The 25,233-nt window shown below is 39.5% G+C and overlaps 1 protein-coding gene across 1 annotated transcript in view; it reads right to left on the bottom strand.

Moving 5' to 3' along the window:
- LOC139466835 (fatty acyl-CoA reductase 1-like) overlaps positions 1-25,233 on the bottom strand; it is a 45,590-nt gene that overhangs the window by 15,293 nt on the left and 5,064 nt on the right. Inside the window, 1 exon segment of the mRNA XM_071248546.1 lies at positions 22,034-22,310. Coding sequence (XP_071104647.1) covers positions 22,034-22,303 — 270 coding nt within the window. The 5' untranslated portion in view covers positions 22,304-22,310.

The following is a 25,233-nucleotide window of genomic DNA, read 5'->3' on the forward strand; positions in this document are numbered from 1 at the left end:
CCAGCACTGTTCCAGTGTTGCCAAGGTGACGTGTATCTTACTGATGACAGGATGATAGAGCACAAGGCTGAAATACCTTTTCCGAGTGAAAAGAATGTAATGCTTTACAGCTGTGAATTGAAGAGCTACACAAGGACTGTACAAATAATGTTTTATTCTAATTTGTTGAACATCCTCAGTAAATCCATGTGTCTTTATGCATATGTTCATTATCAATAAAGTTGAGGGTCAGGTCATCTATGACTGGCAGTGCGGTGCGGGGCGCGGTCTGGGGTGCGGTGCGGTGCGGTGCGGTGCGGTGCGGTGCGGTGCGGTGCGGTGCAGTGCGGTGCAGTCTGGGGTTCTCTACCTTCAGGTCTATATAAGACACCTTTAACTTTAGACAAACAGACTTGGGCTGGCGACTAGTGCCAAGGTGTATGCCTGACTTTGGGACAGTATCGCTAAATTTGCATAAATTTTGGAGGAGGCATATTGTTTGGGGGAAGGGGTGAAATGGGGTTTAATGTCGCGTCAAAGATAATTGCACTTGAGTTAGGACCGAATTACTGTCAACATTTCTCACTGTGCCAAGGTTCAGATTTCAAGGGGTGAGACTGACCCCTTCTCCACCAACCAAGGGGGCATCACATGAACAATATTGGGGCCTGCAAATTATCTTATTTCTTGTCTTAGGCAAAATGTTCACTGCATCACTAACTAATAATCCTAGAAATGGCAAGATCATACGTAACATAGGTATTCCTTTCCATGTACTTTGATGACAGTTTTACAAGGAAACATTTTTCATTAAAAAAAATCATTTCTTAACCCAATATAAGTACCTATTTATACTGCTAAAGTCTTAACATAATTCCCAAAAATATGTAATAAAATAATGATCAATTAATAAATATGGCAATAAAAATCATCACTTAATTATCTGAATTAACAAACAGAAAGCAGTTTGTTTTGCCCAAGTACTAATTATTCCAAATTCCCACATCTCCCAGCATGCATCATGATAACCTACACAAAGCCTCATCAGTATTCATCGGACATCTCCCTGGGGCTTATAACAGGCTGTATCACCCCGCCACATCACTGGCATACTAACTAGCTGCAATTACATGTTAACAGAATACAAATGACTGGCCAGCAGAGGCCAGCAATGAATCATGGGTAATCAATATGTCTGCCAGTGCCTACACAGGCATGGAGTCTGACCTGACACATGCAAATATATGTTAATACAGGCAGTTGGAAGCACATGGCAAATTGGTGTGGGACCTTTCACCCCTGTTTGGAAAATGGAACACTCCAAAACATGTCAAAGATTGATGACAGTTGGGGAAAGTCAATTTCAGAAATCAGGTTGACAGTTTGGTGAAACTACAGATTATCAAAATATCTTTTTGAAAAAAACAGTGTCCGGTCTTTAGATTTGAAAAGAAAAAGTCAAAGGGGCTCTGTCATAATCCTAATGTTAAAACAAACATCCACATATGTTTTCGTCATGGTCCCTTGGATGAAATATTATCACAGCGGTCATCAAGGAAAACAGTGTAACGTCCCTCCTGCCCCCCCCCACCCCCCACTTCATTAATTACTAACACTGTCAGTGTATTACAGAAGCACAAAAGTATGAAAGAAAATTTGAGTAATCTAAGCAAAGAAATAAAAAATAGAATAATGAATAAAATAGAATTCATACAAGAGCCAGATATACATTTTCATAATCCCCACCCAAGGTGAATTCCTCCCTATTTAAGTTACTAGAGGTTTCACTACAGTGATGTACTATTCACCATGTTCACTGGTGTGGGATATTAACTGAATCACTCAGTGGACACTTGACAATGCCCCATATTGATTGTAGGTATCCTGCACAACAGACAGTAGGCACAGCTGATCACACAATGGTTAGGAGCTACATGTACACGAAGTGGCACCGATAGTGATGTACATACAGTCCCTGGTATAAATATAGAGGCTGTTTACTTGAAGACAGGAATAGTGCTATGGTAAACCACCAGTCTGCGCTGCTGCCAAACCTTGTGTTGCTGTGGTACATATAGGACAGGACTAACAAATCAACTTTGGTTACTTTCTTCCAAAGTTTAACAATCACTGAGGGAATGGGGTTTACACTATATTCAGTAATATTACAGATACATCACACCTAGAGCATGATAGTCAGCAATATCGCAGTCCTATCACAACTATAGTCAGCACTATTGCAGCTCTATCACAGCTATTGTCAGCAATATTGCAGCTCTATCACAACTATAGTCAGCAATATTGCAGCTCTATCACAACTATTGTCAGCATTAATGCAGCTCTATCACAACTATAGTCAGCAATATCGCAGTCCTATCACAACTATAGTCAGCACTATTGCAGCTCTATCACAGCTATTGTCAGCAATATTGCAGCTCTATCACAACTATAGTCAGCAATATTGCAGCTCTATCACAACTATAGTCAGCATTAATGCAGCTCTATCACAACTATAGTCAGCAATATTGCAGCTCTATCACAACTATAGTCAGCAATATTGCAGCTCCATCACAACTATAGTCAGCAATATTGCAGCTCTATCACAACAATTGTCAGCAATATTGCAGCTCTATCACAACTATTGTCAGCAATATTGCAGCTCTATCACAACTATTGTCAGCAATATTGCAGCTATATCACAACTATTGTCAGCAATATTGCAGCTCTACTGCAGCTCTATCACAACTATAGTCAGCAATATTGCAGCTCTATCACAACTATAGTCAGCAATATTGCAGCTCTATCACAACAATTGTCAGCAATATTGCAGCTCTACTGCAGCTCTATCAACTATAGTCAGCAATATTGCAGCTCTATCACAACAATTGTCAGCAATATTGCAGCTCTATCACAACTACAGATGTAACATTGACCAAACAGCTGTAAGTATTCAATATTCTTCAGACAAAAGTTTGTTTCTATGTATGTTGAATTTGTAGGTCAAAATAGCTACAGCAGTATGTGGGAACATTTCTTATCCAAACGTTAGATATGATTTTCTCGATGGATGTTTCCAGATGTCATAAAAAAACAGGTTGCAAGTGAAACAAAGGGTCAGTTGTGTTATCTGAAACACAAGTATGTATATTTGCCCTTCCCTTCTCTCTGTTACCAGCAAGTTATCATAACCCTTCAGTAACAACAGGTAGCCTTCACTGACATAGTCACGTTGCATGGTGATGTAAGCCCTACATGCATTACAGATCCCGGCCACCCGAGATAACCCAGTTCCTGCTGCTGCAGGCACACTGATCAGCCCACATTGGCTACCCGCTGTGGACTGAGTGAAGCAAGCACTTCACCTCGACTACCTGTATGACCAGAAACCTCACTAGACCCAATCCTGTGCCAGTTGTTGGTCAATGTGTTAAAGGTCAACTCCTCCTTACAGAATATTTGTATCACAAAGGTATATTTACTAACACACTGTACACTGTACTGTACAGTCTACACTCCATCATCGGCCTACGTATGAGAGAGACTGCAAGAGCTCAGTTTCTTGTAACACCACACTCAATATTCCAGCTATGTAAGGGTGGTTTGACGATCACAATAACCTTTAGTGAGTATTCATCTGTGTTGAGTTTAGCACTATTACAAACATAACACAGCAGAACACAAAGAGAGCGGGCTTCATAAATTGTACTTAGTACAGACTTGCACGACCACACTACACACCTGCACGACCACACTACACACTTGCACGACCACACTACACACCTGCACGACCACACTACACACCTGCACGACCACACTACACACCTGCACGACCACACTACACACCTGCACAACCACAGTACACACCTGCACGACCACACTACACACTTGCACGACCACACTACACACCTGCACGACCACACTACACACCTGCACGACCACACTACACACCTGCACAACCACAGTACACACCTGCACGACCACACTACACACTTGCACGACCACACTACACACCTGCACGACCACACTACACACCTGCACGACCACACTACACACCTGCACGACCACACTACATACTTGCACAACCACACTACACACCTGCACGACCACACTACACACCTGCACGACCACACTACACACCTGCACAACCACACTACACACCTGCACGACCACACTACACACTTGCACGACCACACTACACACCTGCACAACCACACTACACACTTGCACGACCACACTACACACCTGCACGACCACACTACACACCTGCACAACCACACTACACACCTGCACGACCACACTACACACCTGCACGACCACACTACACACTTGCACGACCACACTACACACCTGCACAACCACACTACACACTTGCACGACCACACTACACACCTGCATGACCACACTACACACTTGCACGACCACACTGCAATACATACAGTATGCTGTGGAATATAAGGATCAGCAAACTGAACAATGGTTGATCATGTCGCCTGCCCTACTGTGTGCACCTATCTGATAAACATTTCCTGACCCAATGAACGACCCACACAGTACCCACACAAGATCCAATCTCCCAGGGCTGTAGAGTTGTGCTATGTTACATCTAACAGTAGGGTTAGCATACACGATAAGACCTGTGAACACACTCCATGCTAGGGGACATCATCCAACAGGATGGCCAGAAACACAAACAAACCATAAATCTCCACCACTGTTTCATGAAGGTTGGAACTCATTCTTTAAGTTACCACTCCCTCTAGACACACAAACCTAACCCTGTCCCTGTATCAATCATATAAGTAGCAAGGGGGCTAATGATGGCAAATACAGGATTTACTCACTTCCTCGTTCCTTCAGATGCCTTCAACTTTGTACAAAAGTCTTCTGGTTAGTTTTTCTCATTCAGTGGCATACAGGGTATGTACCATAACATATACAGGGCATATATCATAACATATGCAGGGCATATATCATAACATATACAGGGCATGTACCATAACATATGCAGGGCATATATCATAACATATACAGGGCATGTATCATGACATATACAGGGCATGTACCATAACATATACAGGGCATATATCATAACATATGCAGGGCATATATCATAACATATACAGGGCATGTACCATAACATATACAGGGCATATATCATAACATATACAGGGCATGTATCATAACATATACAGGGCATGTACCATAACATATACAGGGCATATATCATAACATATACAGGGCATGTATCATAACATATACAGGGCATGTATCATAACATATACAGGGCATGTATCATGACATATACAGGGCACGTACCCTAACATATACAGGGCATGTATCATGACATATGCAGGGCATGTACCATAACATATACAGGGCATGTATCATGACATATACAGGGCATGTATCATGAAATATACAGGGCATGTATCATAACATATGCAGGGCACGTACCCTAACATATACAGGGCATGTATCATGACATATACAGGGCATGTACCATAACATATACAGGGCATGTATCATAACATATACAGGGCATGTACCATAACATATACAGGGCCATGTATCATGACATATACAGGGCATGTATCATGACATATACAGGGCATGTACCATAACATATACAGGGCCATGTATCATGACATATACAGGGCATGTATCATGAAATATACAGGGCATGTATCATAACATATGCAGGGCACGTACCATAACATATAAAGGGCATGTATCATAACATATGCAGGGCATGTATCATGAGATATGCATGACATGTATCATGAAATGTATGTATCATAACATATGCAGGGCATGTACCATAACATATACAGGGCATGTACCATAACATATACAGGGCATGTACCATAACATATGCAGGGCATGTACAATAACATATACAAGGCATGTATCATAACATATGAGGGCATGTACCATAACATATGCAGGGCATGTACCATAACATATGCAGGGCATGTACCATAACATATGCTAAACAGGTTTACTTTATCATTCAGAACAGGCTAGACAAACAGTGGCCTTTGTGAAGCTATAGAGAACATTTCACCATGCAGAGCCCTGCATACAATGAAGCCTGCCTAGGAACTACTAATTGCCATGTTGACATTTGTACAAAGTTGGTGCTGGGTGGTTTGACATTGGTCTGGCTGATTGTGAATAACTCCCTGTATCTGCCAGCACCATACAAGAAAGTTCCACATTGCTTTGTTCACTGTTTAACACTGCAATCAACAATATTAGAGACGAGCCTTTACCAACCAGTCCAGTGATTGATGTCATGAGCATCCACATGCAGTCAACCAAGTCACTGTGCCTGACCCCCCCCCCCCCCCCCCCCCACCCCGATGCACTCAGCCACCTGTTATGACAAGTATAGCCACCTGTTATGACAAGTATAGCCACCTGTTATGACAAGTATAGCCACCTGTTATGACAAGTATAGGTCCCTTGGCAATCCCCACAGGTCTGTTCAATATTAGCAGGTAAAGGTGTCCTAGTGTTCGGTCCAGCGTTAGAAACTAACACTTATTTTCCACTAGTCATTATAGTGACATATAGCAATACATTTAAAAAGGGCCAATTTCTCACCTATACTTTAAATACCGGACAGTTTGGCAAGGACAATAGGACTAAAGGACTAGAGCCAATGTCTAACACTGGGTACCTAAGGTTTGCTGCTCAAGTTACTGGAATCCACGGAGCACCTAAATCTTCAATGATAACATAAGCCTGCACCACACACGCCTGCACCACACACACCCACCCCACCACCCTGCCCCCCCACCCACCACCCCCTTCCTACCACCACCACTAAAAGAAAACAAAAACATTGACATGAGGACCCCTGATTACGCAGCCAGTCCTACGTTGCCTAGCCTTTTTCAGAAGCACTCACACATGAAAATATCTACCCCAAACTTGATGACCTCACAGCAGTCCTCCACCACAGTCCCAGTAACAGCAGAAGAAGACTACCTTCCCTATTTTTCAATTCAGTGTATTCGGAACAACAACATTATTGTTATCTTGTAATGGTGACAACTGGAGAGTCTACATGACCAGGGCATCAGGGACGAATTCCCAGATTAGATCCATGACCAACTGAGACATTGTGAAGAAACTGGCAGCAACACTTTGATGCTTCAGTGACTGAAATGATGCAGTCTGACAGAAGATTGCCTCCATCACACAGCACTGCACCCTGTCGGTGACAACAACCAGAAGCAGTGCAGATGGGTGCCCCTGCACTGAGAGTGGATGCACAGTTCAAGGTCATCACGATACCTTCTTATGACTGTGTGTTTCCAGCAACCTTCAGGACAGGCTGACAGTGAGCTTACTTATCCTAACATCAGTGAGTGAGTGAGCGAGCGAGCGAGTGAGATTTGGGTGGGTGTGAGCGAGATTTGGGTGAGTGAGTGAGTGAGTGAGTGAGTGAGTGAGTGAGTGAGTGAGATTTGGGTGAGTGAGCGAGCGAGCGAGATTTGGGTGGGTGAGTGAGTGAGCGAAATTTGGGTGGGTGAGTGAGTGAGTGAGCGAGCGAGCGAGATTTGAGTGGGTGAGTGAGTGAGTGAGTGAGCAAGCGAGATTTGGGTGAGAGAGTGAGTGAGCGAGCGAGATTTGGGTGAGTGAGTGAGTGAGTGAGTGAGCGAGCGAGATTTGGGTGAGTGAGTGAGCGAGGGAGGGAGGGTGGGAGATTTGGGTGAGTGAGTGAGTGAGATTTGGGTGAGTGAGCGAGTGAGATTTGGGTGAGTGAGTGAGTGAGTGTGTGAGCGAGTGAGTGAGCGTGCAAATCCAACAAAAAATGAGATTCCCAGTTGATAATATTTGACTACATTCCCAACTGTTATTCATACTCTGTTATTCCGTAAAAGCCTGCAGGTACTACAGACATGACTAGCATACCAGGAAATATCACACCAAAGTAATAACTAGTCTGAGGAAAAGCCACTTCCTTCTCCACAAGACCATTGTGATCAAGAGAGGTGTCCCTTGTGAGCTACAAAAATAGTTGATTGGACAAGAAATATATTCATGACTTCTTTCCATACGGCAAAGCTAAACCAATTGGTCCAAGTCCTTCATAGATTGGTGTTCCAATACTGGATAACATTTTCAGAAAACTGATACCATATTAATAATACACTAGTAATGTAAATCAGGTAATCAATATACTATATCAGGTCTTCAATATGAATACAGCGTGTACTTAATATGGCTTAGAGTGTGAATATCATATGATGTACTGCATGTATTCAATATAAGTGATTTGGTTGGTTTGTTGTTTTACGCCACACTCAGCAATATTCCAGCTATATGTCGGCGGTCTGTAAATAATCAAGTCTGGACCAGACAATCCACTGATTGATATCATAAGCATCGATCCACGTAATTAGGATACGATGACATGCTTCAACCAAGTCAGAGAGTCTGACCACCCGATCCCGTTAGTCGCTTCCAACCACAAACATAGTCGCCTTTTACAGCAAGCATGGGTTGCTGAAGACCTATTCTATCCCGGATCTTCACGGGTATCAACATAAGTGAAAGTTGACACATGCAACCATTCCATGTTCCCCCAATGCACCAATCACTGTCCAGACAGTGGTTGGCTTCCACAAGCAGCAACTATTAACATGACATAAATGATTTCAAAAATCAATTCAGGAACATTTTTTTCTGGTTGCACATGTCAACACTGTGTGGAGCGTTATCGGCAAGTCGCGGAGGGGAGTTGACACCATGTGGGGGTAATCAATGTCCATCTGATACAGCGACAAGCTAGGTCACCATCACTCTCGGTGTATCTACAGTCAGGATGATCATGTCAAAGGTTCCTAGATAGCAGGGTCGATTACCTGCACTTCCACCACTCACAGCCCCAGTACCACAGTAACTGGCAGTCTGAAATAGCTGCAACCGGAGGCTGATTACACTACAGATGTATTTTTTGTAAATGACAATGGTTACAGTGAAGGAAATACGAGGAAGATCTAAGAAAGCATGATCTACTGGTCAGCAACGGCCACAGGTGCTGGACACAGCCAGTGTCCAAAATAACTGCCTGCCCACCTGCCCGTGGCTAGTAACTTTTCTGTTGGGCTGCATGAAAGTTTCATTTACCTGCCTGACAATGCAGATAATTTTATGACAACTTACATATTCAGTTTTATTATAACCCCTTGTAGACTCTCAAGTAATTGTTTGCATTATTTTAGCTGAATCAAGATCTGATTTGTCTCTTATTTTTCAATACTTTTCAATCTATATAATATCTGAATGTGGGCAGGTAACTTTGAAGATGGGCAGGCAACAGTTATGGTCACCTGCCTGACTGACTTTGGTTTTTTTATATTATTTCAAACACTGGACACAACTACTATCACTTAAGAACAGGGTTTCAGATCAGTTCATTGTCTAGCATGTCTAGGACATTGGCTGATTAATAACCAAAACGTCCTTAAGATATTTTTCAATGTTGGTGATGGGTATAGAAAGATAGTTTATCAAAATTTGTTAAAATCATGAAAATGTTTAAATGATATTTGTCTCTTTAGACTAAGACTAAAGTACACAGTGTTGGAAATGAAGGGGCCGTGAGGTCATCTGGTATTAGAATCTAGGGACTGCTGAAGTCCCATCTCCGACTTGCTCCAATGATTTGTTACTCTCATAAACAAATACAATTCAGCATTGTGGTTGTCCAACTCTCACTCTGCTAGACGTGTTTTATTCCACTGAGATACCTATAACACTTTATACTGACTTCGAACGAACCAGTCCTTGTTTTTCCCCATTAATGACAAACAACAGGCAGGGTAACAACAAGTAACATTTTTGGGTATGAGGCAGCCAGGGGATGGAACATGTGAAACCATCGACCTTCTGCTCTCCAGGCAGACACCAGCAATAAAGTTTACAAGATAATGTGCTCCAGAGAAAAGAAGTGTTCTTTCCTTATTAGTCCTTGTTCTGAGGTTTCCCTGAGCTTGCAGATCTGACAGTGTCACCAGAGGAGTATTTCACACATCAGCCACTTCGCTGTGATGCATTCAAAGTCAAAATCTTGTCGACATTATGACAGTTTTCCTGACACATACGCCTGTACATTCTGTGTCAACAGGTACACTTGGGTCATATGCTCAAAACTAATTACTGTATAATGGATTGCAATACTCGGAACTATCGACTGTTATGCATACGATTAACAATACCATTGGCAGATTTAAATTCCTATTGATAGAAAACAATGCACTGATAGTTCCAGATAGCACTACACTCCTCGTTGGAGTTACAGCAGCAATGGAAACTAACTCATTTTAGTCTACAAGTCCTAACAATCATAACATATAGCGAAACCCTTAACCCTGACATATTTCCACTTGTCTACAACTATAAGGCAGTTTGATATAAACATATTTATTTCCATAAAGTGGAGGGATTGGCAAACAAGCCAATTTTGCTGATCTGAATGCCTTTCCCAAACATGATACATATAATATACAAATAGCAATGTATTGATAGTGACATGAGAAATAGCATACATTGTATAATTGGCATTAAAGATAAGTATTGTTCTGTAAGTGTTTAATTACTGGATTATCTTTTTGACTACAGTTACATTTTTATTTACATCCAGCACAACAACATCGCAGTATCAAACAGCAGTCATAAGGCAGTTTGGCAAAGACTATAGGACTAGTGCCATTTTCTAACATTTTTTACATTTTTCCTGAATACTCGGACTATCAGAAGAGTTTAAGAAAATCTATGCCAATTTAATGTATAATGCATTATATGCATAAATGACAAACTAATAACCATACAACAGATTTCAATATTCATAATCACAGTTGATGTCGCTGAATAAACACCCCGATTCTTTGTACAGGATCACACACATCAGTGATAATGGTTGTCAACCAGAATAATCATGGTCACGCTTAATTCAGATCGGATTTCAAGGAAGGGTATTGGTTTTTAATTCCTGGTTCCACTTTAATCTGTTGCTAAACTGCCACTGTACGGATGGAGTGAGCTGGTTTTAATGGTGGTTGAGTCATATCACAGCATTGCAACTCATGCATATCGCTGCTGTCACCACTTTGGCTCTGTTAGGATTAAATTTGTTATATTCAATGAAGCCCTGTAACTCAATACTATAGAAAATATATATAAATATTAGTTTGAGATGAGAGGCATGCAAATATCAGCCCATTGTTTCAATGGCTCTGCCCTAGGAGGACATTTTGAGTTAACAGCGTTCACAGCCTTACATGACATTTTGAGTTAACAGTGTTCACAGCCTTACATGACATTTTGAGTTAACAGCATTCAATGACATTTTGAGTTAACAGCATTCACAGCCTTACATGACGTTTTGAGTTAACAGCATTCAATGACATTTTGAGTTAACAGCATTCACAGCCTTACATGACATTTTGAGTTAACAGCGTTCACAGCCTTACATGACATTTCGAGTTTACAGCGTTCACAGCCTTACATGACATTTTGAGTTAACAGCGTTGACAGCCTTACATGACATTTCGAGTTTACAGCGTTCACAGCCCTACATGACATTTTGAGCTAACAGCATTCACAACCTTACATGACATTTTGTGTGTATGGCATTCACTGTCCTACATGACATTTGAGTAAACAGCGTTCACTACATTACATGAAATTTTGAGTGAATGGCATTCACAACCTTACATGACATTTTGAGTTAACAGTGTTCACAGCATTCACAAAGTTAAGTGAAGTACTTTCATACTTATGCAATCTTTACCTGGACCAGTCTGTGTCCAAACATGTTTGGGTTGACTCGCTGGAACTTTTATCTTGACAACACATGCAGTAGACTTCCATCTTAGTATTTACACTCTGATTGGCTGATCTTACTCAAATGAATCACATTTTACTTGACACGGGCTTCAGGCAAGTGGTTAAGGGTCGCAGACAGTTATACTTTTATCAGTTCAGCCCTAATAATGAACAAAGCAATGCAGTTTTTCACTATTTCAAATAACAGTCAAAAAGTCCAAATTGATTATCAACCCACCTATTACTTTTCAAGCTTAAACAATCCATGTCAGATCCATGAATATCTTTGTACATGCCGTAAACATGGCCTGCACCACGTACACCTTCATCTGACGTCCCCATTCCTATTTAATACCACATATTTCACACAAATTGGCACACACATCAAAGCCAAACAGGAATTTGGTTCAAAGAAACTCAAATCTGGCATCATGCCATTGTCGTCTTGACTCCACATCACACTGAAAACAGCCCTATTATATAGAGAAAGTTGCTCCCAGATAGCATACAGCGATAATAACACAACTATCTCAACAACGTTGAAGGGTACAACAAATCTGGTTTTAATTGGGACCAATGTCACACATACTGGGACCCCTAGACTTGCACTAGTCTCTAAGGCAATAAATATTAGTTTAAATTATAATATCTTGATTATATAAATAATAAAAACAAGTTGTCCTTATAAGAGACTGGTGTCCTGAGACTGAAAACTTATCTAGACTTGCCTATTGTAAGGATAGAATTACTATACACCAATGGACTCACTATTCAGTACAGCCTTGGAGCAAGGCTATGGGAGTCGAGGATGAGAGTGTGGTACAACTATCACACAATATTGATTGTATTTCACATTATGAGAGCGCAACAGCTGGTCGGGATAAGTACACTGTCTACCTGACAACTGTCTCGGAGAGCCCCATGTAGCCACAATTCCCACATCACACCTGCAGCAGGTACTTGGCACACGCCTGGCCTATACAGCAACACTGAAATATCTCTACCCAGCATAACTCTCATTCAGGAATGTGGGAGACAGTTGGGTCTTCACAGTTCTACATGGGCCAACAATTTTACAAAAGGACTGATTGTGATGTTAACACAGTAGTCAGAAGTACTGTCATTCTGTCATCAATATTACTGATACATCACTGCAGCCTTGAAATAGCTGTTACCATGGTTACTCCTTTATAGTCAACAAGATTTTATCTCTAAGTCATAATCAGCAACATAACAGTATTGAACTTACATCATGGTGGTCTACAAACAGTATGTGGTGAGACAGTGTTAACAGGCTTCAACACAATATCTCTTAGTCAGCAATATAACATACGGTAACAAGGCAGGACTCACTTATACCCTCGACCTCGACCTCGACTCTAAATTAGCCGAAGAAGAATTTTGATATTAGGGTCTATTGATTTCTTAATGTTTGAGTTGGATTTTCTTAAATAGCACAATAACATCATATAGTAATAGCATGATTCAAAGATGCTCAGTTAACTCACTGGTGCATCATTGGCTAGCTTTCCTGGATACGGTACACTTGACAGGAAAAAGGCAATATTTTCTCAGAAAATCTACTTAATACTAAAGCTAATATTTTTAAATATGTGCAGTGGAATAATTAATGTTCGCATCAACTGAGGATACATCTACATCAAAATCTACATCAAAATCAAACTTTGCACTACACCTCTCATACTGGTATAGAAACTCTAACCCCAATTGGAAAAGAACCCATGAACTAGTTTTCAAACTGTAGGTCGCACAAATGTTTAATTAAAAAAGTAGCTGTATTTTTCAGAAAATACAAATATTGACATCAAACTTCACACTGCACCTCTCCTATTTGTATAGAAAGTGTTCTCCAAGTGTGAAACAAATCTATACAGTTGTTTTCAAGTTATAGGTCGCACACAAACATGTCCTCGGAAGGACGGAAGGACAGACAGACAGAATTCCTTAGTATAGCAATACACCCCTTTAAGGTCGTGAGTATAATTAAACTTACATTATGGTCTTCAAACAGTAATTAGTGAGTAAGTGATTTAGTGCTGTTAACAGTCATCAATATATTATCTCTAAGTCAGGCATTGACTTAGCCCACGATTCCGCAACATTCTGGCATAGTTGGCGTAGATATTGCATCAACATTTAATCAGCGCAATTCAAAATCGTGTACATCTTTCAATAGTTTTATCTACATTGACACTCTTATTTACCTACAAAAATCGAAAAAATGTTGTATTGCTTGAATAAAATTATCTACCGTACCTAAAAAATGTCAATAAAAAACTTACACAGTATTCAATCCTCAAAGGTTGTCAATCGAAAAAGCGATTTGCATACTCGCAACACTGCATGCTATATCTTACTGTGCATAACCGATTCCTATATCACTGCATGGAGTTTTGCATCAGCTGACAATGGTGGCGCGCGCAACATTTTTATTTCCCTGATTGGCAAAATGAGTGTTGCTTTTTACCATATATACACTTTGGTAGCGCACGAAAATACTATTCCATGATCCACAACACCAAGTCATTAAACATATTTTTAAAAACTTAAATCCTATCAGAAATCAAAGACATACATGTATGTGCGTCCGTGCAGAAATCAAGAGAAAAAAGGCAATCACAGGTAAAGTTTCAAAACACGAACAAATTTCGATTTTGGAATGAAAACAAAACAACAACTAAATGAATATACCTACAACTCTTTCTCCATAATAATATACAAATTTCAGATCACAAACGATCGTATTTTAGATGAGATCCACCTAGTCTTTAGATAAGACGGCACTGAGTTTTCATGAACATACCTTCGTGCAAGAATGGTCACCGAGCGTGAACTATGAATTTTGAACTATTTTTAGTGGGCAAACAGCAAGTTGGATTTAGATTTTTTAGAATATAATACGATAAGTTTGCTTCCAGAGTTGTCCTTAAAACTTGAAAACTGTGACTTAATCTTTCAAATGTAATTCATAAACTTTGTGAATGTCAACAGTCTTTTCAACTTCCTGTGACATTTCTGTGTGCTCCACATGGCAAACATGCTGCCTTCTGTGGGAAATAAATGACTTGATTGTTGCTAATTACACAAAAGGGCGAACTTGGAGCAATAGTTGTCGTACACTGAACTGTGACTTCTAATCATTGAAAAGTCCATATTGGTAAGATTTCATTTGATACGGTCAGAGACAAGGTCTCTGATACGGTACACACCACAGACGGAAATAAGACGGCGAAATTGACGAAAGCACTAGAGTGGAAGTAATGTATTTTTTATCAACAAACTGTCGCTATTTCATTTCATCATTTTGAATATATTAAGTCACAATATAAACACACATTGTCGAAATTTGATAATTGCAGATTGTTGTCCCCTGAATGCCACTGAAATGAACAGCTGGCGGTGGTAAACATGCCTTCTAAATGATCTATAACTGTTCTCGCAAATAATTCCCCATAGAGTCAACAATAAAATACATTAATATTCTCTTAAAGTAGACAATCAACATTAACATAAGTGCTAATGTAATGTTTTGTTAATACTAATATTTTTAAATATGCGCAGTGGAATAACTAATGCTCGAATCAACTGAGGATATATCCATATAATCTTGTAACATTAATTGCAACATTATTTGAGTCACAAATACCGAATATCAAATACAGCTTCCATTGTCTGAAGACAAAATATCCCTGAAAATTAGCAAAATCTCATCACATGCCAAAAAATCTCATCGCTTTTGGACCAGGGGAGATTATCTCTCATATGTAAAAATTCCAGGGTAATCCCTGCTTAGTCAGCAGTTTTACAAACAGTATTTACTAGTTCCTTCAGTGGGTGACTGAACAATGCCCGCTGGCAACAATATCTTATTTCATAGTTGATAGTTATATCACTGCTGCCTTCAAATAGTATTCAGTCCTTGTTACTGTTATTGTCAAACATGTCAATTGATAAAGATGGAAAAAAAATTGTTTTGGTTATATCTTTAATATCTACAAAGTTTTCCATGCATAAATGTGCCACCACTCACCAGTGGGGTGAAATATGGTGACTTGTCAATGTTTCTACTCTGATGTTTATCGATAATTGATCAATAATTTGTTGATCTCTAGGATCTGCATCGATAGCCAGCCCTAACAACCAGTGTAGATAACACTTTGTATGACCCCTAGTAACAGCTGACAATTGATCTTCACTGAGCCACCTATTCAACTCTCCACTGCAGAGGTAGAAACTAACATACTTAGTCCACTAGTCCTTATAATAACATATAGCAAACCCCTTAAAAATGGCAAATTTCTACTAGTCCTTATGATACCTTAACTATTGGCCAGTTTTGCAAGGACTACAGGACTAGTGCCAATTTCTAACGCTGCACTGTCTCACCATTCAACAGCTTGAGTGTCCATCAGAACATACTCTATCATTAATACATCCAGGACAAGTAGACATGACTAAAGATTTGAAGATGTATGCAATACAGATATCCCAACCTCAATTGAAGCTTTAGATTAATCAGGTAAAAAAGCGAAATTTCATGTGAAAAAGAGTGATGTTGAGATACCATGCTATGATGCTGGTTTCCGCTAGGCCTATACGTACGTGAAGCATGGGTACACGTGCATTGACGCGAGTAACGTAGCTCTCACGCAAGCCACACTATTTTAAAAACAGGGTGATAAAGCTCAAAATAAGCAGAAACAATTACTCTGAATGTGTTTGATTAAACCTCAAATTTGAATATCAATCCAAACATTGGTGTTTCGAGTTCCTAAGAAATATCGGTGTACATGCAATTAGCTCCCTGTAGAATGCTTCATGTGATCGGTGCATTAACAATTTGCTCTCCGTGATATTTTATACATATAAATAATTCATAAAAAATGTCAAATATTGTAATTTGGGGAGGATAAGTAGTGTTAGAAAATAACACTAGCCTGTTAGCTCGGGGCTAGTATAAATTTCTGTGGGATAGTATAAATTTCCAAATTTCCCCATTGTTTCAACATTACAAGGACAATTCATCTTTACCCGGGCTAGTGAAGCTTTTAAGTTTAGTTCTGACAGCGTAATAATGTAATTTTAGGATCAAGAGTGTAATGGTTGCCATCTCAGGCTACATCATTGATCACTAAATGACAATCGTTGTACTACATTATTTGTCATTGTTGGATGTCAATGGAGAATATAGTTGTCTACTTCACCACTTCATTGATCACTAAATGACAATCATTGTATTACATTATTTGTCATTGTTGGATGTACATGGAGAATATAGTTGTTTACTTCACCACTTCATTGATCACTAAATGACAATCGTTGTATTACATTATTTGACATTGTTGGATGTACATGGAGAATATAGTTGTCTACTTCACCACTTCATTGATCACTAAATGACAATCGTTGTATTACATTATTTGACATTGTTGGATGTACATGGAGAATATAGTTGTTTACTTCACCACTTCATTGATCACAAAATGACAATCGTTGTATTACATTATTTGACATTGTTGGATGTACATGGAGAATATAGTTGTTTACTTCACCACTTCATTGATCACTAAATGACAATCGTTGTATTACATTATTTGACATTGTTGGATGTACATGGAGAATATAGTTGTCTACTTCACCACTTCATTGATCACTAAATGACAATCGTTGTATTACATTATTTGTCAGTGTTGGATGTACATGGAGAATATAGTTGTCTACTTCACCACTTCATTGATCACTAAATGACAATCGTTGTATTACATTATTTGGCAGTGTTGGATGTACATGGAGAATATAGTTGTCTACTTCACCACTTCTCCCGCTTTGGGGACCCCGCTTTGGTGGCAACAGGAAGTCAGCAAGGAGAGGCTTTCCTGAACACTCCTGTCACACACGGGTCCTGCCTGTGGGTGTCAAACTACTGCTTATCACCAGTTCATCTCCTCTGGAGTAAACATGCCGTCATAATGACAACACCTCACTTTCGAGGACCCTTCAGTATACACTATACTACCAATCCCTTGGATAATTTTGATAACCTACAATCATTAGAGCTACAAGGCATACCAGTACTCCATGTTTTAAAGTGCACATGAACATTTATTACAATACATGTGGAGAATACTGGTATATTGTGTTTCTCAAAATCATGCATATTTTTAACTTGTTGGCAAAGTTGACATAAGCAGATAAGTGACAAGTCGCAATGAAATCATGAAATTAGCTACTGATTCTTGTGATCGAAAAAAACCCAACCCATTTGCAAGGTTATATAGAGAATCTCACCCAAGTGTCTTTTGATATCAAATATATCAACACAAGTTGATAAATGTGGAAACATTCCGAGGCTTGCCGAGGATTTTTGCCACTTTTATCAATGAGTGTTGATATATTTGATATCAAAAGACACGAGGGTGAGATTTTATTTATCATCCAACCTCATTCTTCCAACTTTTTCAATTTGTAGACAGTAATTAGCACTGTCTTCAGTGTAAAAAGTACTGCTGACAGCTTCAGTAGCAGAGCCATTAGTGATGTCATTTGATTGTGATGTCATGGTCACCAGTGATGTCACAATGGTCTGCAAAGCATTGTGATGTAATTTCATCGCAGCGATATCTACAGTGTAGATATCGCTTGATCTAATCCAAGCCATATCTCCTGTGGGAGCCAGTTTTGGATGATAAATATATATGTATATGTGTATTACGCATGCGTTGTGACCATAACAATATCCAACTACGAAGTTCTAAAAATGTGCGAGGGTGATGTATTGTCCACTAGAGTTGCTTATATTCAGGATCCTCACAAATTACAGATGAACAAACGCAGGCAAGATATTGCCCTACCTATCACAACACACGATCATGACTGCAATAATATGCAATAGGAAAGTCAGGTCAATACCCATCACAAACAATTTGAAAATATTTTATATTGTAATCAAATGTAATGTTCAGTGAACACTTCATATATATTTTCCACCATGAATACCTAAAAACATGACGGGGCACAGTTTGAACTGTTGTGCAATACATTGTCAGCTGTCTCGTATGTAATTGTATGGATGACATGCTTCATATGGCTCAGGAAATATGAATAATATTTTTCATTGCCAAAAAAATGACTGACGTACAGGACTTAAAATGACGGCCAGAAAACATGTCCCTTTATAAGCCTGAATATATTTGTTGAAACACTATACAAGATAGATCAAGGATATTTTTTATTTAATTTGGTCTAGGTGGAACAAATGATTTTCAGGATAAATAAGTTGTCAATATCGTGATTCCATACTGTATGCCAATAGAGTGTTGGGTGACAAAGTGAAACAATATTGCTCTCGGACAGCTTTCAGTGCCACGTGTAGAGACAGCTGTCAGTGGGAGCACAAGAGCTGGAGCAGCCATATACTCACTCACACCGTCACATGTGTGTGTATATATATATATACATCAGGCTGACACAATCCAACTTTCACACGGTCATCACAATTTCAAAGAGGGGGGAACTCAGAACTCGAAATAAGCTGCGTATTTGCGTAAAATATGCAATAAATCAACTAAAATATGCAGACAAATCAAAAATGCAACAAAAACTATAAACTATTTTAAAAATAAAATTAATGCGTATATTAAAACTATTTGATAAAACGATTGTGTTTATTACAACCGTTACTAAGTGTGAGATAAAATGATTGTGTATCAGCCGGTCACAAAATTCACTTACCGACAGTTACATTCGGAAAAGCTTGTGCGAGAAACATACAGATAGATGCCAACTGAAAAGCACATTGTGCCCAGTCTGTGTACATGTTGTATCTTAAACAGTCGCTGATTGCTGAGTAAAGAAATAGTGCCTTTCTTACAATGCTAGGTTCTACAAATGTCTTCCTGGAGAGGGAGCCGCAATCAGATGCAGACAGGTAATGTCAGGTATACTACTATTAATAAAGTTTTAATAAATTACAAGGATTGTTACAAAACAGGTTTTCAAATTAAAATACCCAAATGTCAAGAAACAGGTTGGTAAACAAAATTTGAATTCTTCTAAAACTCGTGGATACCCAATCAAAATCAAACCCCTGGGTAAAATACCCAAATAACCAAAAGCTTATCTATAGCTCTAGAGTGAGTGTGAGTGAGTTTGGTTTAACACCACTTTTAACAGGGTTACAGTTTTATCACAGCGTGTCAGCTTAATGTGGGAGGAATGCCTGAAGTAATGCAGGTCTTAGACGTTTACCACTTCGGTGAAACCCACGAGCACGGTAATGGTGCTGACAAACCTAGGGATTCGAACCCACAATCATAGGTTTCTGGCATGCCCAAGGGATGCAACTGTGCACAGCGAATTGCGGTGCCTTAGACGACTGGGCCACTCGCAACCCCCCTATAGCTCTAGAGGAATTAGAAAAAAAAAGAAGAAAGAAATCACCAGGGCTCAATTTAGCTATACATGTATAAAACAGGCACCAGTGCAACCTTTTATTGAAATATGCAACCTGCTTCTTATTTCTACATGAATCAAGTGCATGTCCAAAAAATTCAAAATTCTTTTGGACAGGGATTATAATAATGAGAAGAACTGAATAGTAAGCCTGATGCTGTGTGCATGTCGTGTGGGGTGTAATTTCGTCTGTCTGCCATTTCGTTGCCGGTTCAACAATTACATGCACCCGATTCATACTTTTTTATGTAACCATGTGCTGTCCATGTGTTGACATTGTGCCTTGCCTTGCTTTTTGCCTAGGACGATGAAATAACAGACTGCCATTCATTAAATGGTCTTGAATGACTACCGGAGACTTCTTTGTCTTCTTTTCAAACTTACTTGTCCACATATCATCAGGCGTTGACCACACTCAGTACCCCTAAGCCTTATTTAGCTTACTACCATGTCAGTCATCCCTGTGTTGTGTGAAACTCATGACACATGACAGTCATCAGACGTCTGACATTTGACATATTTAGACTAGTTTATGCAGCTTGTGTTTCAACTTTGATATGTTTATGGGACTGGTGCAACCAGCCTTCCATGTCAACATTCCCCTGATGCAGCATACATAGAGTTGTTTAAACCAAGCCCTGACTACTTACATAGTAACATCTATTCATTAAATAATTAGCAGAACTGCATGGTATAGCGGTATACTGCAATTTGCTTTTCAAACGATATGTATTGCAATGCTTTTTATGTGTTCTGGTATATTGGGTCTAACATATACCATAACAAGTTTCGTTATTATAAATAGCCTCAACCTAAAATCTACACAAAAATTCATTCACAAACATTATTTCCCTTCAAAATTGATGGACAAATTGGCAGAAACGCAGAAGTGACTTTTCTCTCATGTTGTCTCCCCTGTATCCATGACAACAAAATGGCGGTGATTGACCATGTTGTGTAATATTTACTGAAGTATGAAGAAAATAAGATCTGCATACACAATCTGTGTCAATGACTGTCAAACAGTTTACCTCCCAATATATCGCAATATATACCTTGAAACAGATACCTGTATCACAATATATTGCAATACAACTTTTTGGCCAATAGACAGTTACTAAAATTTGTGACAGAAATACTCTATATGTAAAATATATAATTGCTCTATTTATCACTGAAGTGAAAGAACAGACATGGGTGATATAATAAATAGACAGGAAGTTGGGACGTGTTCTGGCCTGGAATCTCCAGGGTGTCAGGGTATAAGATTATATACAGAAATACGTACTAACCTGGGCTGGGACGAGTCCAGATTCACTACCCGGTGTACCCACCCCACTATTACCCGACCCTCCCCGGGTACCCACTGTAGATCTGAAGGGAATTTTCTTTTTTACCAGAGCGCTTGCAAAACGTATGTAGATACATGTATTAAACGATCTGGTCATGCATACGCTGGAGTTGACTTAAGTAATATTTTTATTCAACCATATGAAAAGTCAGAAGGAATGGGTTCATAGTCAGAAAGAAATGTGAACATTAGTAACTTGTAGTATAACCATAGAGTTCCACATAATCTTTGTCATTAAACAATATATCACGTGACTAGCCACTGGTCCGGGTAGTCCTGTGGGTACCCGGGTCCTACTCCGTACCCACCCGACCCTGGTACCTGAGTTACCCGTCCCAGCCCTAGTACTAACCATTTCTCATGTATGTAATTTGAATATATCAGACTTACTTTAGATTTGATCAGGTCCTCTGTCCTTTGGTGAATGTCTTGGGACTTCTTCGGACGCATCAGAATGTAGATTTTGTCTATTTCTGGACATGACCTCAACAGTTTCTCGATCAACACTTTGCCCACAAAACCTGACGCTCCTGTCACAAATATTTTCCTTCCTTTGTAATAATCACCAACGCACAATTCTGTGTGGTTGTCCATCTTGATTTCTGTGGAATCGGGGTCAACCGATTCTGTGGGAATATTCGAAGACTGTTGGATGTCCATTTACTCTCTGAAAAGTAAAATAATAGTTACAAGAAACACAACACAAGTTCTAAATGTACTGGTATGCTTGGAGTAGTCTGGACTAATGCTGATTTTGTAGTGCTAGCACACTGAGTTACGATGCCGCAGTTTAACATGAATACCCCACTCAGACACGGTATACTGACTCCAAGCCGACCAGTCCTTGTTTTAGCCCTTTAATGCCGAGCGCCAGGCAGGGTAACAGCAAGTACCATCTTTTAATGTCAAGTATTACCATGGTTACTGTCAAGTTCAGTATTACCATATTTACTGTCAAGTTCAGTATTACCATGGTTACTGTCAAGTTCGACTCCTGTAGATCCGGGTAGGGAACAGGTCTTCAGCAACCTATGCTTGCCGTAAAAGGCGACTATGCTTGTCGTAAGAGGCAACTCAAGGGATCTGGTGTTCAGGATCACTGACTTGGTTGATGCATGCCATCGCGTCCCAATTGCGTAGATTGCTGCTCATGGTGTCAATCACTGGACTGTCTGGTCCAGACTCGATCAATTACAGTCAACTGTCATTTAGCTGGAATATTGGTGAGTGCGACGTTAAACAGCAAGAAACGAACTGTCATGTACAGTATTGCCATGGTAGCTATCAAATTCAGTATTGCCATGGTAACTGTCAAGTTCAGTATTACCATGGTTACTGTCATGTTCAGTATTACCATGGTTACTGTCATGTAAGGGTAACTAAGATGCCAGTGGTTAAAACAGTGTAAAATCTGTCAATTCATCACAGAATTAACATAATGAAAGTACAAGAAAGGAAACTGTTTTTATCATGTATCAAATTTTGGACGACTTAAAAATTCTATTTGTGTAATATTCAAAAGCAGGGTTTTACCTGAGAATACTTTTCAACACTCTAAGTTGACTCCCATACTGCTGAACCCCAGATCCCGACAATCTATACACTCATATGCACATATACATGATATAGTCACATGCTAATTAATATTCACATCTGACTGTCCGCAGATGCCAGTAACTGAGTAAGCATGGTTAGAATACCTGATTTGTGTATCACTGTATATCTGGCCCTGCTGGCCAGTGAGTTTCAGTGTTTGAAATAAAGCATCCAAGTCAAAGAGTCCTTGTGAAGGTGAAAGGGTCCTCATCCAGAATGGTGGCGATTGAGGGGCCGTTGTATTCAACTATGAGCCTGGTTGGGTAGCCTGTGGTTAAATTGAGTGAGTGAGTGAGTGAGTGAGTGAGTGAGAGAGTGAGAGAGTGAGTGAGTGAGTGAGTGAGTGAGTGAGAGAGTGAGAGAGTGAGTGAGTGAGTGAGCTGCGAGCTTATATCACGACGTGGACACCATAGTATCCATGTGTGGAATCAAACCAATTTCGGCATGATAATCACACTTTAACCACTCGTCTACCCAAAGCTGTAACCATGGCAACATGATACATCAAATGAGTGAGTGAGGTTTTACAATATTCCAGCAATATCATGGCGGGGACACCAGAGATGGGCTTCACACATTGTACCCATGTGGGGAATTGAACCTGGGTCTTCGGCATGACGAGGGAACTCTTTTACTAACAGGCTACCCACCTCCCGCTACAGCCAATGTACTGGCAGTCCAGGAACACAAACTGATACGGAAGCTATATGACTAGATAGAAAACACCTACCATATTCGACGTAATAAGCGCCCCACAGCGATATTTATTAATATTTTGGCAAGTGAACAATCCCAATTAGCACCCCTTCCGATTGATCAGTGTACACAAGACTTATTTAAACGTGAATAATACGCACTCATGTGTTATATGCACCCTTAATTATGGGCAATTATATTATGGAAAAATATATCTGTCGTATATGAACAGTCAGGCCGTCAGCATAAACCACGAAATTTATCTTTCAACTTTTTTTCCCCCACCAAAATAATATTCTAATAAGAGCCCCCTATTTCTAATTTTGAGAGCGACCTGGGCGCTTATTACGTTGATATGGTATTAACATTAACGCAGTAGACACTGTAGATACTTTCTGAAACATCAAATTTTCAAAAGGTCATTTAATGAGTGAGTTGATGGATGCATAATGCAGTGTTCTAACACCTACTGATGAGAACAAACACACACCAGTGCACATGCATCAACGACTGGTACTAAAATATTAACCAGCTACTGTGGCTACAGTGGAGGTGAGGTGAAATGGGGTTTAATGGCACCTTGAGATTATTGCACTTATACAGCAACATGCATGCCTCAAATATGTCCTGCAGGGGAAATAGATAGTATTTTGTACTCATCCTGCAATATTTTCACTTGTCCTTTTAAATTTAATAAAGTTTTATGTTCTCAATTATTATTACCATTTTCTGTAAGTAAACATTATGAAGTAAAAATTCACAAACATATTCAGTGATTTGGCATGATCTTGTGCTGACTGAAGTTAATTCCTAACTTGTTCGTGTTCACAGCATTGCACATATTTCCTACTTTTTCCTTGAAATCTTAAGGTTTCATTTCTGAAGTAATTGTCATTTCAAATTTTTCACATTAATAAATAATTATCATTTCATAAATGATTGTTGATGAAAGAGATATGGGTTTGAAATATGTCTAAATACTGAAATGTGCCATGTACAATATAGTGAGTGAGTATGGTTTTACGCCGCTATTAACAATATTCCAGCAATATCACGGCGGGATGTACAATATAGCCCTGCAGGGTTTTATCAAGACCTGCTAAGGGGCTGATATCCAGCCCCAAGTGTTCAAAATAACTGCCTGCCCACGGGCCCATGGCTGGTAACTTTTCTATCGGACTGCCTGATAGATAATTTGAAGACTACTTACAATTTCAGTTTTATTATATCTCCTTGTAGATTCTCAAGTGATTGTTTGCATTATTTCAACTGAATCAAGGCATAATTTGTCTCTTATT

This window comes from Haliotis cracherodii, unplaced genomic scaffold, assembly GCF_022045235.1.
Source record: "Haliotis cracherodii isolate W230 unplaced genomic scaffold, xgHalCrac1.p SCAF_19, whole genome shotgun sequence".
Lineage (NCBI taxonomy): Eukaryota > Metazoa > Mollusca > Gastropoda > Lepetellida > Haliotidae > Haliotis > Haliotis cracherodii.